This window comes from Eschscholzia californica, unplaced genomic scaffold (assembly GCF_041429995.1).
Source record: "Eschscholzia californica isolate CP2 unplaced genomic scaffold, dmEscCali1.0.p SCAF_5, whole genome shotgun sequence".
NCBI classification, from domain to species: Eukaryota; Viridiplantae; Streptophyta; class Magnoliopsida; order Ranunculales; family Papaveraceae; genus Eschscholzia; species Eschscholzia californica.
This window is the reverse complement of record NW_028238472.1, coordinates 48,248,431-48,262,699: the sequence shown is the minus strand read 5'-3', so window position 1 is coordinate 48,262,699 and position 14,269 is coordinate 48,248,431. Positions and strand designations below refer to the sequence as shown.

Here is a 14,269-nt window from a genome sequence, read left to right as displayed (position 1 = left end):
ACTTAACCCCTTTTCTACTCTTTTTCTATGGAGAAAGTTGGCCTTCAGATGCAATGCCCTAAACTTCTGTTTGTTGTTTCCATCCATATTAGCTCAACCATCCATGATGATAACATACATTTTCCTTGATTGTATGCAGTGCCCAAATGTAGAAACTTTGTGTTCGATGTGAAATACAAGCTAAAGTTTCACCTGAAACTTTTGTTTCACTCCCATAGGACATAGACTCCGTCTATTTTGTTATCAATCATCACGACGCCCAAAATAAACAAAAATGAGTAGTATAAATAATTGTTTCTCTCATTATTTTATTAAAATTCTGAACTTTTGTTTGATATTGGAACACATATATAAGAGAACACTAATTATAACAAAATTTCTGAATTGAAAGGAATACATTCTATAAACAATTAGTGAATAGGGTAAACTCAATTACTAATTTACGTGAGGGGGGTAAAATCTCCTTATTTGGGTGTGCAAGAAAGGAACCCAAGTCTAGAGACAACAATTTCGTAATTTGATTACCTCTCTCTCTGTCTCTCTCTCTCTCTGTCTCTCTCTCTCTCTCTCTCTCTCTCTCTCTCTCTCTCTCTCTCTCTCTCTTTCTCTCTATTTTTTTTTGGAAGTTCTCTTTCTCTCTATTGTGTGTAGGTGATTTTGATGTAAGCAAGCGAGTAGAATAAGTAATGGCTCAATCCCTTTTAAAATTGGCACATCTTCATCATCATCATATTTCCTCCTTCCATTCTTCAACTTCAAAAAAGTTATTCCATTTCTTAATTAATTCTTCACATACCCACTTCAACTTTCATCATAATCTTCATTCTCACAATCAAACAACAAGTATCCCCTTTCTTCATCAACACCAACATCTTCATCTTCAACAACAAACAAACATCAAAACCTTCTCCACAAGTAATAACAACAACAACAGTTTGAACAATGGAAATAATGTAGATACAGATTTTCTTGGATTATCAGATGAACAACTGATGGGTCAGTGTGAGATGACCACTTTCAAAGCTTCAGGTCCTGGTGGACAACACCGAAACAAACGTGAATCTGCTGTTAGGCTCAAACATCTTCCTACTGGTATCACTTCTCAGGTTTAAGCCCTAATCCCTCTTCTCTCTCTACAAATCTCCCACTACCCTAAGGCCATGTTTGGGGATGCTAGAAGTAATCCCCATTCCATAATGGTGTTTCATGACATGTATAAGAATGGGGAATCCTAAATCCATGTCAGTGTGGGTTTGTAATTCCATTTCTTTGTCAATTAAATAATCTACAGCCAAAATCAACCTTTTATCTTATTCTTTACCAAACAATACAATTCCAGTAAGGCATTGCGATTATTAGGAATCATATGGTACGAGGTTCCCCTTTTCTATTCCTGGTAAGCCCACGCCTTTCTCGCACCCCAAACATGACCTAAATATATAACCCCTTTTCTACAATTTAAAGAAAAGGAGTTATCCTAGCTGCTCACAGATTGATTTTTGGGGTAGGTGAGGCCAAATGAATGCTTGTTTAGTGTTACAACTAAAATCCTTCTACCCTTTTTATGATTAGTTTCAATGTTTCACTTATAATTTGAATTTTCCTTTTATTTGCTTTGATTTTGTTTATGGGGTTTTTTTTTGGTTTCTTACTTAGCTTGATTGTGTAGGCAGTCGAGGATCGATCACAACATAAGAATCGAGCATCTGCATTAACGCGATTGAGAACTCTATTAGCTCTGAAAGGTTAATCTTTATCTTGTGAATTTGTTTTCTTTTTGAGATTTACATTAACTATGGGCAAATTTGTGTTCACTCAATTAAACAAATTATGTAGTTCTTAGATTTTTAGAAAAAAAAATCTTCTTCGTAATCTAGTTTCTCCGATAACTTTATTGTATATATAGAGATGAAAGATTAGATAACTTGTTTATATGTATCACGAAGTTCATTTTGTACTGAGATATTACATTTATGCGGTTCGTCTTTGCATTTGCATTGCTTTTCAGAAGAAGCATGATCAAGAACAATGAAAGAACTCTCTCTTATAGATTCACAATTATTTGTTAGAGTACCTTATCATGATTATAGTTTTCCTTTTCCCTCAAGAAAATCGAGTTATGTCAACAAATCATTGAATTTTCTTGTCTTGACCCCCTTTTTTTTTCCTTCGAGGACTTTGAGCCTTAAATATACAAGTCCTTGCTGATAGATTACATCTTCATTTTCTTCTTTCTGAACTAGTCAGGAACACAATAGACCTTGATGGGTATAAGCCTCCTCCAGAGCTTCTTCAGATTCTACCAATGAAATCAACAATCAGAGGATCAGATACCGGTTCACAAATTGGACCAAATAATTCGAAGTTTGCTTTGGTACATACCTTCACAATGTCTTGTAATGATCTTTTGACGTTATACTAGAGAATGGATAGGCTTTCTCTGATTGTAGATACAATTTGGTTCAGAATACTTACAAACTCCTTGTATATATTATAGGGAATGCGAGCTCTGTTGGATGTCATTCACGCTGTTGATGGTTCTGTGGCAGATGCTGCCAAGTTATTAGGGTAAAGAATATATATACCCTGAGTTTAAGAGTTTAGACAAATGGATATCACTTAGATCAAAGAATTATTCGATTGCTGGTCTTCATTTGAACATAAAATCAGAAAGAGTTTTTTGTTGTTTATTGATCAATGCAGGTTAAGCACAGGTGGTTTATCTCGGTTGATATTATCTGATGATTCTCTTAGGATGGCTGTGAATGAGCTCAGGGCATCTAAGGTAACCTGTCTCAAAAGATCGTTCGATATTTCAAGTCACCATTGTGTTTTTGCATCTATAAATTACTAAAGAATTAATGAAAATAGTTTAGGAATCCTAATGAAAATTATCGCCACTAATTTGGTATCTGATATTCTAATTTGAGATTACTGAAAATAGTTTAGTCATCTTGAAGATATGTTATTTGAACCTGCATTCTGAGAAATTCTACAAAATTTCACTAGTTGTTATGAATGATGTAAGTAGGGATAGAAACAAACTAAGGCAAGAAACAAGTATTACCTTGATTTCATTTGGAACGTCATTGGAGATTCTCTCACCGGATTCTCCATAATAACTCAACGGACAGAAACCCAAAACTGAACCTTAGTTATATTAACCATTAACACTACATCAGAGAATCGGAGACTAGATTCATAGAAATCTCTTAGGATAAAGTAGAAAAATGGAGAGGAACTTAATCATATGGAAACCTTGGTGACTTCATCCTCCTCTACAGAAAATAAACTAATTAATGATATTCAAATAATCATAAACTGAGATAATAAGAAACTCCCATTAACATAAAGGATAAACCTCTCTAGGTATTAACAGATCATCAGAGTTCTTATAAGATTCCCTGGACTAATGCTCCTATCTCTTTCTTGGATTGTTTTATGCATCAATCAACTCTTATAGTTGAGTTGTCATGTTTCAAAGATGAAAATTAAGATTAAAGGAATACAAAGTAAAACCAAAAGAATGTAGATTACAATTAGCATTTTTAGCTATATAATGTCACTCTAAAGGTTCTTCTATTTTTTTATTATTCCCGTATGGCCCATATTTCAACAGGATTCCCTCTTGACGAATTTATTAATATTCTCTATATTCATCCACCAAGTCCACTTGTATTGATACTGGGGAATCATGGAGTCATCTTTCGTGTTCCACCCCCAGGCAAACACACTTCTTTTTTCCACGTCCATAGGTAGCTTGTGTGTATACAATGTGCTCACCTTTTTTTTATGACAAGGATGACAACTAGGGCTGGCATTGGGACTGTACCCGACCAATTTGAGCTTAACCCAGACCATACCAACCAACTAGGGTTGTCAGTTGTGCATTTATCGGTTTGATTTGGTTCAGCTACAAAACCAATCAGTTTGGTTCGAGCGGTTCGGCCCAAAATCTGCGACCTTGTGGAACCCACTTACGTTTTATTGGTCGGAAGCTTACATATCCAACGGTTAAACTTCCCTTGAGTGAACTCTTTTTTCTCATGTATTAGTATTGAGTCATTCACAATCTTGTCTCTAGATTGTTAATCATCGACATTTCCATATTGGCCAATTTCTATTTGAACTACATCATGGTGGCTGGTTTTTCAGTTAGTATTTTCTTAGCAACTCGATTTGAAATCTGCAAAATAAAGTTCCATGAATTTCTTGCAGGGTATGAAGCCTCTCAAATAAGCAGCTATATCAGGAAGTGCTAAGTCTGCGAAATGATACTCCAGTATTCTCATAGCATCAGCTGATTCTGTCTATCTTCTTTCTAATTAGAGCTCGATCGAGTTTTCCTTGCCATTGAATTGTCTGAAACTACCAGCGTTTGTAATGACTCGCTATTGAAGCTGGTATTCTGACTCTTTTATCTCTATTTTTAACCCATGTACTATTCTGAATTCAGTTTATGGCACTAAAGATGAAAAGGCATTAACCACTTGTTTGTTACAACAATCATTATTATGTAAGCACTGGGACAAGGAAGATGTGCAGGATGAAGTATGCCTTTGGGTGTTAGGGTTGAGAGTCTTTAACCCAAGACGTCTCCACCCAAGCTATAACAGTTATTGATATTGTCTCTTCTTTTGCTTTTTTGCTGCCTGGGCTCAATCCAGACAGGCACATAATGTTGTACTTGTAAAGGCTCCAGAGCCCACCGAAAAGGATTCCAACACTTACTAAGTTTGACCTTGCACCCATAACTTACGCTTTAAACACTCTTAAGCGATATGGGACGATAAAACTTAGAATAAAAGATACAGAAGCATAGCTCTACCATAGTATTGCGCAATATCAACCCACATACCACTAACCACCACTCTCTTTTTGAACAAGAATTTGTAAAACTTCGTGGAGACTATCTATCCTCAAACTCAACCTTCACAATTCTACCAACGGACTGATGTTTTTGGCGTGAAGTTGGCGTGAATCTCCATCAAATGGTTGGAGATCACCCGATTTGATCAAGATAGGTGGCATGAATCCAACGGTTGGATGTGGATTCACGCCAACTTCACACCCAAAACGTCGGTCTCCCTGTCTTTTCCCATTTCTACACTACCAATTTAAATTCCCTTTTGTACTTGATAGTTGTGTGCAATTTCTTCATCTCCCATTTAGGTTGAGACTTTTGTTATTGGAAGGAATATAACCTATTAACTTTTCTCTCTTTCCCCGGGAATGTTGCCATTATAAAAGGGCAGATTCAGGATTCTAAATTCCTACTTAAAATAAAAGAATGTAACCAAAATATCATTGTGAAAAGTTCTTGATCATTTAGCTTGGAGTTGTCTTTGGGATTGATAGTTACGAAAATGCACGAAGCTGGCTACAATTATATTTTATTCGAAAAAATGTTTATTTTACAGTATTTTCGGGCTCTAAATAAAAAAACACTCAAGTGATGTGACAATTGATATAGAATATTACATTTAAGACTTTGATTTTCTCTCAATACCTTATTCTTTTGTTCTTTCACACACACAAATATGTAATATACAAATGGAACACACTCAATCCTACTCAAAACTCTTTCTTCAATTTTTTTTCTACTCCTAGTGACCGAAAACTGAAGATTGATTCGATCATCGTTTCAGTTTCGGTTAGACTTTTCACGTAATTACAATGACACATGAAAGATCCACACAAGCTCAAAACATCCATCCGAAGAAGAAGAACAAGAACACTCGATGTTGAATATCGAACAACCACTTCTCTAGTCGTCAAACACCACCCACTCTGTGCTTATTTTTGTCACCATTTTACATGAGAACGGACTAGTAGAAAATGTATCTATTGTTGTTACCTTGTTCTTGGTCACATTACCATCGTCTTCATGACCTATTTTCCCTTCTAGATTCATCGTTTGTAGCGTTGTAGTTGTCGGGTGTCTAAGCTTCTCGTCGATAAGAGAACACGACGAAGACGACTTCATCTCTTCCTTACAAAACTTAGATGTTCTTCTCAAGCTCTCTTTCATAAATTGTTCCATTACCAAAACATGATCAATTGTGATAATTTCCACATTCGGGTAATCTAGTATAGACTTCTTAAAACTAGTATTCTCTATAATTCTCTTGCACTTTTCAAAGAAATCAAAGAGCTCATAGCTTTGTCGAGACGCTTTCTTGAGTAAATCAAGAGCTAAAACTCTAACTTCATAATCCTTAAAATCGAAAAACAAATCAAGTAGAACTCCAACTCCTTTCCGAAAATCAACATAAACTTGAAAGCTCTCTCTTAGTATATTGTATATAGCACAAAGAGTAAGAATATCAGAAGGAGGGACTCTATCAAGAACTAATGAAAAATTCAATACTTTATCAAGAAAAAATTGAAACTTGGGTAACTTTTGAAACACCATTTCGATCGAATTTTCATCGTATAGATTAGTTCTCTTCTGAGGTGGAACATAAATCCGAGACGATTTCGATAAAGAAAAGAACTCTAGACTTGGTTGAGATATATTAATGTTGGGTTCCAGTTTGCCAGCTTGGTTGATAAACCAACCCATTCTTTCTTCAAGAAAAGCTGCATAATTATGTAGAAAAGAAAGAGAGAATTGGTCTGAAGAAGAAGTACTACTATTATGTTTGAAGTAATTAGAGTTAGGGTTTAGAATATGAAGATAACCAGAGATATGAGCTTTACGAAAATCTTGTTCGAATTTACGATCGCCACCACGAAGTAAACGATGAATTAACAAAAGGGTTTTAAGAGATACAAAATGATTCTTGGTTTTATGAAGACGATTAGAGATTTTTTGAGAAAGGTAAGGTATGGAGATAGAAGATGGTGAGTTTGAAACAAGGAAGAGAATTTCATGAAGATGTTTATCATCAATGGGAGTTTGATCATGACTAGTTGCACGTAAAACTGCAATATCTATGCTTGATAAATTACCATCTTTTCTGTTAATCATAGCTATGCCAATAGAAGCTTGATCTTTAAATGATCCAAGAGCTAACTTGAGCTTGTTTTGTACTTGATCCACAGCCATTTTGGTTTGATATTTGATCTTGTTGTTGCTTTGATTAAACATTATTGTCTGCAAAGTAATGGAGAAGTTATATATTGTAGTGAGAAAAGAATGTGTATGTATGTAGAGTGATAAAGCTATAGAGAGAGAGAGAGAGAGAGAGAGAGAGAGAGAGAGAGAGAGAGAGAGAGAGAGAGAGAGAGAGAGAGAGAGAGAATTTTGAAAGAAAGTTTGAAGCATCAAATCTTTGGATTAAAATAAGGTAATTGCTTTCTAGGCATGAAAAAAAGGTCATAGTTGAAAAAAAAGGTATTTTAGATGAGATAAAAGTTGTTATAGTACCATTGAGGGGGAGAGCGTCCAAAGCCTAGACTATACGTGAGATCTCAAACGGTATAACAAAGACTCACATCACGTGGAGTATTGTTTAAGTAAGGACAATATCGAGCGAGCCTGTGTGGGAGGGGAGGTCTACTGTGTCGTTCTGTATTCTAACAGGTAGAGCAAATAGCGTGACTTAGTTCTTTTGGGTGGATAGACTCGCAAAATTTCTATCAGAAATATAATCGTGCACATGTTAACCTAGAGTTTAAGTGATAAAAGTAGAAATAATATTGATAACTTGTAGGACTGAAGTCTTTACAAGTGATATCGGAGGCAAGACCAACTCGTCTTTGAAGGTGCAGGGATGTGATAGTTTCACATAGCTTTAGAGAGCCTTTAGAACCTAGGCTAAAGGTGTAAGTTCACTCCAAGTTCATCAATTGAAAATAGAAAAAAGGAATGGAACTTCTATAAAATTCTTTGAAAAAAGTGAAACCATATTATAGGGTAAGTATAATAGGGTCAATGCTTTGCAACATATAGACACGTAGACATACACTAATAAAGCTTTTGATTCTCCCTTTATTAATGAAGTAATTCTACATAATTAATTATTTTATTATTAATTCTTATTCCACATTAATTATATAGTGACTAAAATATGATTAATGGTGGTTGTACAATAAGATAAATATGAGTGAAAGATGAAGAGTTCAAAAAAGTACTTTTCAACACTTTTTTCTACATCCTGATCCGGATATATTAATAATATTCCAATAGTCAACCATATACATAGTTTATATATGGTTGCAAATTGTGTTTATTGTTTGTGGAGAAAGAATCTCATTCTTTAAGAATGTGGTGCTTTTAGTCTCTCTTTGTTCTCTCTCTCTATATATAAACTCCCTTTCAAACCATGAAGGTCCTCACAACACTACCCCATTTATATACATATGTATGTTGTTGACTAATTAGAAGCTAGCTAGAGCTCTTCTCTCTCTCTCTTGATCATCAATATGATTCTTCTCCAATGATCAACAACCACAAATCAATCATATACTATACATACTCATATATTCTCTTTTTAAGTGTGTTGCAAATAGAGTTATTTGTTGTCATATTGGCCCCAATTCACTAACCCACTTGAACAAAGAAAATACAAAAGAAAGTAAGAACTTGAAGTCAAGAAAGTGAGAAACAAACTAAAAGATCTTTTAAATCTATCTTAGGGGTATCACAATGGTGTGTTGTATATATTGTGTGAAGTCTTACCTACCACGCATATATAGACAATAGGGAAGGAACCATATATATGGATATAAAGTAGTATAATTAACTTAGTTAAACATATATTCTCTAGTGAAGAATTACCACAACATATGGGTTATGTATATAACATGTCATTTAATATCTTACTAATCAAATATTCTTATTATATATCTTTGTTCTATCTTATCCTAAATTGTAAATTTGACTATTCCTACTTCTAAAGTTAATGATATTGAAATGAACTTTTCATTTTCAACGCTCATTAATTACAAAAATAGCGAAGAATTTATATAGAGGCCTAGTGGAGGTTGGTTTATATCGACTACTGCAATGGATGTGAATTTATCCAGATTAATTAGTATATACTCAAAATCATTTGGGCATATTTGTTCTCTCCAAGAAAATCATGAGGAGGCTTATTTGTAGTTGAACTCATTCTCATTAAAACTAAATGAAAGAATTACATGAGTTTAAATAGAGGGAAAAGATGAGTAACAAACTCATAACAAACTTTCTAACAGAAAGTAACTACCAATAACAACCCAATAGTGATTGTTATCTAATACATCAAGAACAAACAAGTTTGGTCCGACCTCAACTAACTAAACCACCTATACTTGTGTCTGATCCAGTGTGATGATGTTGAATGAAACTTGGTGCAACTGTCTTCTTCATGAGAACTCTAATACCCTCCCTCAAGCTAAGCCAAGACTCCATTGGATCGAAGGCCAAGCTTGGATCTGTGAAGGTTAAATTGTGGTCCAGGTAATGCTTTAGTAAAAATGTCAGCTGGTTGATCCTTGGTTGAGATATAGGACACTTTGATTCTCTTATTACCAATGAGTTCTCGGATAAAATGAAAATCCAAGGCTAAATGCTTAATTTTTGAGTGAAAGACAGGATTTGATGCTAATGCCAAAGCTGATACATTATCACACCATAGTGAGGGTGGAGAAGGAAGAAAAACATGAAGGTCTTGTAGTAAGGAGCAAAGCCAGAGAGTCTCAGCAGCAGAATGAGCAAGAGACCTATATTCAGCCTCAGTAGATGATCTTGATATAGTTGGTTGCTTCTTAGCTGACCATGAAATAAGATTATTGCCTAGATATATCACAAAACCAGAAGTAGACCTGCTGTCAGAGGAACTTCCAGCCCAATCTGCATCAGCAAATCCCTGAATCTGTAAAGAAGATGACTTAGAGAACTTAATTCCATGAGTAATTGTGCCCTTGAGGTACCTTAGTATTCTCTTAACAGCTTGGAGATGAGTATGAGTAGGTTTACTCATGAATTGACAAACTAAATTGACTGAGTAGCTCAAATCCGGCCTGGTCCATGTTAAATATTGTAGAGCTCCCACCAAACTTCTATAATAAGTAGGGTCTTCAAGTAAGTCACCATCATTTGGAGTTAGTTTGATACCATGAGGTAATGGAGTAGCACAAGGCTTAGCATCAATCATTTGAGCTTTAGTTAGGAGATCTAAAGCATATTTGGTTTGGGAGAGAAACAAACCAGTGCTATCTCGAACAGTCTCCATACCTAAGAAATAATGAAGGGAACCTAAGTCTTTCATTGCAAATTGAGAGCTGAGCTCAGAAATAAGTGAAACACAAGCTGATTGAGAATTCCCAGTTACCAAAATATCATCCACATATACCAAAACATAGAGCAAAATACTACCTTCTGAGTAAACAAATAATGAAGTGTCTGAGAGAGATTTTCGAAAACCAAAAGCCAAGAGAGCATCCACTAATTCTTCATACCAAGCTCTGGGAGCTTGTTTCAACCCATATAAAGATTTGTGAAGCTTGCACACAAAATTAGGTTTAGATTTGTCTTGAAATCCAGGAGGTTGCATCATATAAACCTCTTCCTTTAGCTTACCATGAAGGAAAGCATTACTCACATCAAGTTGCTTAATTAACCAATCATTTTGAACTGCAAGAGTGAGAAGTACTCTTATTGTAGCAGGTTTTGCTACTGGACTAAAAGTTTCAGAATAATCAAGACCTTCTCTTTGATGAAAACCTTTAGCAACTAGTCGAGCTTTGTACCTTTCAATGCTACCATCTGACTTTTGTTTAAGCTTAAATACCCACTTGCACCCTACTAGGTTTTGAGAAGGATGTGGAGGAACTAAAGACCAGGTTTGTAGGTCCTCTAAAGCTTTAAACTCAGTTAACATAGCATCTCTCCAATTTGGGTCTTTGTTAGCTTGTGTAAAACAAGTAGGAGTATTGGGCAAGGGAATAGAAGCTACATTAGGTGAGATGGGATGTTTAGTTGCAGCTAAGAAAGTTTTTGGCTTATGAATACCAGACTTTGCTCTTGTCTGCATTGGATGAGTAGAAACTATAGAAGAGGGTGCAGTCTGAGCATGTGAAATAGGTGCAGCTGGCTCGGGTAAGGAGGATGTTGAGGACTCAGGTAGGTTAGAAATGATAGGTGAGTTAGGTAGTATTGTAGGTAAAGAAGGAACTAAAGGTGCAGGTGAATTTGAGAGTGATTGATCAAGTGGAGAGATCATTGGAGTTGTACTAATATATGGGATGGGAGGAGAGGTAATAATTGGAATGTTAGAGATGACAGAATGAGGAGAAGTTATAGTTTTAGGAACTGAGGAAGATGATGTGGGTTGATGGGTTAGCAAAGGAAAATGAGATTCATTGAAGATCACATGCCTAGAGACATAGACTCTGCCTGTGAGAACATCAAGACACCTATAGCCCTTTTGATTCTGAGCATACCCAATGAAGATGCATTCTTTGCTCCTAGGGTCAAGCTTGTTCTTGACATAAGGTCGCAACCAAGGGTAGCAAGCACATCCAAAGACTTTCAAGAAGGCATAATCAGGTGGTGAATAGAAGAATTTCTCTAATGGTGATACAGAATGTAATACTTGTAATGGTAGCCTATTAACAAGGTAATTGGCAGTATGCAAAGCTTCTAGCCAGAAGGACTGAGAGAGACCTGATTGAACTAAAAGTGTTCTAGTAAGGTCCAAAAGGTGTCTATGTTTGGACTCAGCAACACCATTCTGTTCAGGTGTGTGAGCACAAGTCATCTGATGAGAAATCCCCTTTTCCTGTAGAAACAACTTAAAAGAATTGGATAGAAACTCTCCACCACCATCTGTCCTAATAACTTTAACTTTATTCCCTAATTGATTCTCAATACCAGTAAGGAAAGAGATAAAAGAAGAAGTAAAATTTGATTTATTATTCAATGGAAGAATCCAGCAGTACTTGGTAAATTCATCTATTACATTGGCATAATAATGAAACCCACTACTAGAAGAAACAGGAGCTGGTCCCCATAGGTCAATATGAAGTAGTTCTAAAGGAGAACTAGCTACTGTACTCGAATTTTGAAATGGTAATTTCTTACTTCTGCCAAGTTGACAATCTGAGCAGAAGATTGGCCTAAGTGAATTATCAGGAAGTAAATGCTTCAACTTTTGTAAAGACTGAAAAGAGGGATGGCCTAGTCTCTTATGCCAAAGAAAGACTGAGGTAGCTTGAGCAGTTGAGGAAGCTTGAGCACTCAAAGCTTGGACTTGAGACTTTATTGGGAGAGAAGGCACAACTTGGAGAGAAATTGGATACAAACCTCCTTTAGCTGGCCCTTGGAAAAGAGTCTGGTTCGAATACAGATCCTTCACATAGTAATGAAAGGGATCAAAAGTTAAAGAGCAGTGATTATCTTTTGTAAACTTGTTTACTGAAAGGAGATTATGAGATGCTTGTGGTACAACTAAAACATTCTTGAGAGAGAAAGTATTATGTTTAGTCATAAAAGATGAATTACCAGTATTTGTGATAATCATACCTTGGCCATTAGCTGCTGAAACAGTTTCTTTGCCTTTATAGGAAGAAGAAGAAGAGGAAGCTATATTGGAGACATCAGGAGTAATATGATGTGAGGCTCCAGTATCAGCAAACCATGGATTTTCCCCAAATATGTTAGCTGATGCAAGCATGGCAGCAATATTATTTGGTGGATTACGACCTTGATAGGCAAAATTGATTCGATGATAACATTCAGCTGCTGTGTGTCCAATCTTATGACAAATTTGACATGTAGGACGATCTCCATTATTGTTTCTTGGACCTTGATTAGGCTTATTCTGATATTGATTTGAGGAAGATGAGAAATTTCTTCCATTTGAAGAGTTATTATTGAAATTTCTCACACCTTTATATCTATTCCCATTAGAACTCGAAGAATTAGCATTAGTTGATCTTCCTTGAGCATATCGATTATAAGGAGGAGGATTTGTGAACAGGACTTGATTAATATTGTTGAGTGATCTCTTTTGTTTTTCAGAGATAGTAATTTCTTCACTAATCAACAAATTTTGTAATTCTGTGATTGTAACTGGTGGTTTTCTCAATCTAATAACGGCTGAAAACGAATCATAATCAGATGGTAAGGCTCTTAGAATACTTACCACTAATTCAGCACTTGAGGCTGGACTTCCAGCAACAGCTAAAGAATCAGAGATTCTTTTCACTTTAGTGAGAAAATCAGGCATCTTATCATTTTCTTTCTTCAGATCTCTTAAATTTTCTTGAAGTTGAAATATATGAGCAGTAGATGCAGATGCAAAAGAATCCTCCAAGTTTCGCCATAATTCTAGAGATGAAGTATTTCCAACAACATATGGAATCACAGATTCAGATAAGGTTGAATTAATCCAAATCAATAAAGTTTGATCTTCTTCAAGCCATTCAGTATAGGCTGGATTTAATTGCCTTCTTTCACTATCAAGATATTGATCAGGTTGAGGTCGAGAGCCATCGATCAAATCCAAAACTTTATATTTCTTGAGAATTGGAAGAAATAAAGATCTCCAGGTGAGATAATTGTCACTTTGAAGCTTGATTGGTATGATATTACTCATTGAAGTAATTGCTAAAGACGTGATTCGAGGATGATCCATAATTGGAGATTGAAGTATGAAGATTGAAGTATGAAGATTGAAGTATGAAGATTGAAGTATGAAGATTGAAGTATGAAGATTCGCTTAGAGAGAGAAAGAGAATAAGATCAGAGGAAGAAGAAGAATAAGAAGATAGAAAGAGGATAGAAGAAATTTTAGAGAGAGAGATGATGGATCATAGCTCTGATACCATAGTTGAACTCATTCTCATTAAAACTAAATGAAAGAATTACATGAGTTTAAATAGAGGGAAAAGATGAGTAACAAACTCATAACAAACTTTCTAACAGAAAGTAACTACCAATAACAACCCAATAGTGATTGTTATCTAATACATCAAGAACAAACAAGTTTGGTCCGACCTCAACTAACTAAACCACCTATACTTGTGTCTGATCCAGTGTGATGATGTTGAATGAAACTTGGTGCAGCTGTCTTCTTCATGAGAACTCTAATAATTTGTACTAAGGTACTTGTGCTACAAGACTTTTAAGTAGTTAGACATCAATAACAAATTTAAATGAATAATAAGTTTTCAAACTTTGAACCCAATATTAGAGTAAACCCAATAGAGGTTCCCAAGAGGGGAACTCTATATCCAAATTAGTGTGTGTGATGTAAGTGTGTGTGATGTAAGTGTGTGAGATTTTAGGTCTAATTGCAGGCTACGATGTAGAAAAGACAAAGATAAAAAAGCGAAA

The 14,269-nt window shown here is 35.4% G+C and overlaps 2 protein-coding genes across 3 annotated transcripts; one reads left to right on the top strand and one right to left on the bottom strand.

Moving 5' to 3' along the window:
• Positions 1-415: 415 nt before the first annotated feature.
• LOC147539989 (Class I peptide chain release factor) lies at positions 416-4,489 on the top strand. Of its 2 annotated transcripts, none has more exons than XM_086643698.1 (7): positions 416-551; positions 627-1,106; positions 1,670-1,745; positions 2,244-2,374; positions 2,498-2,568; positions 2,704-2,785; positions 4,219-4,489. In XM_086643698.1, exons 2-7 carry the CDS (start codon positions 687-689, stop codon positions 4,237-4,239), a joined length of 801 nt encoding a protein of 266 aa, XP_086499824.1. In that variant the 5' UTR covers positions 416-551; positions 627-686; the 3' UTR covers positions 4,240-4,489. The 2 variants fall into 2 exon arrangements, with proteins under 2 accessions (XP_086499824.1, XP_086499823.1); XM_086643697.1 differs by having other exon boundaries at positions 469-535.
• An 890-nt stretch (positions 4,490-5,379) lies between these two features.
• On the bottom strand, positions 5,380-7,087 carry LOC147539988 (ENTH/ANTH/VHS superfamily protein). Its single transcript, XM_086643413.1, has one exon. It carries the CDS (start codon positions 7,049-7,051, stop codon positions 5,768-5,770), a length of 1,284 nt encoding a protein of 427 aa, XP_086499539.1. The 5' UTR covers positions 7,052-7,087; the 3' UTR covers positions 5,380-5,767.
• Between the last annotated feature and the right edge of the window lie 7,182 nt (positions 7,088-14,269).

What these genes read in the sequence shown, in the direction of transcription:
- LOC147539989 (XM_086643698.1), top strand. Translation starts at nt 687, where the DNA reads ATGGCTCAATCCCTTTTAAAATTGGCACATCTTCATCATCATCATATT. An exon ending in AACTCTATTAGCTCTGAAAG is followed by an intron (nt 1,746 to 2,243) that starts GTTAATCTTTAT and finishes TTTCTGAACTAG; the next exon opens with TCAGGAACACAATAGACCTT. An exon ending in ATAATTCGAAGTTTGCTTTG is followed by an intron (nt 2,375 to 2,497) that starts GTACATACCTTC and finishes TATATATTATAG; the next exon opens with GGAATGCGAGCTCTGTTGGA.
- LOC147539988 (XM_086643413.1), bottom strand. Translation starts at nt 7,051, where the DNA reads ATGGCTGTGGATCAAGTACAAAACAAGCTCAAGTTAGCTCTTGGATCA.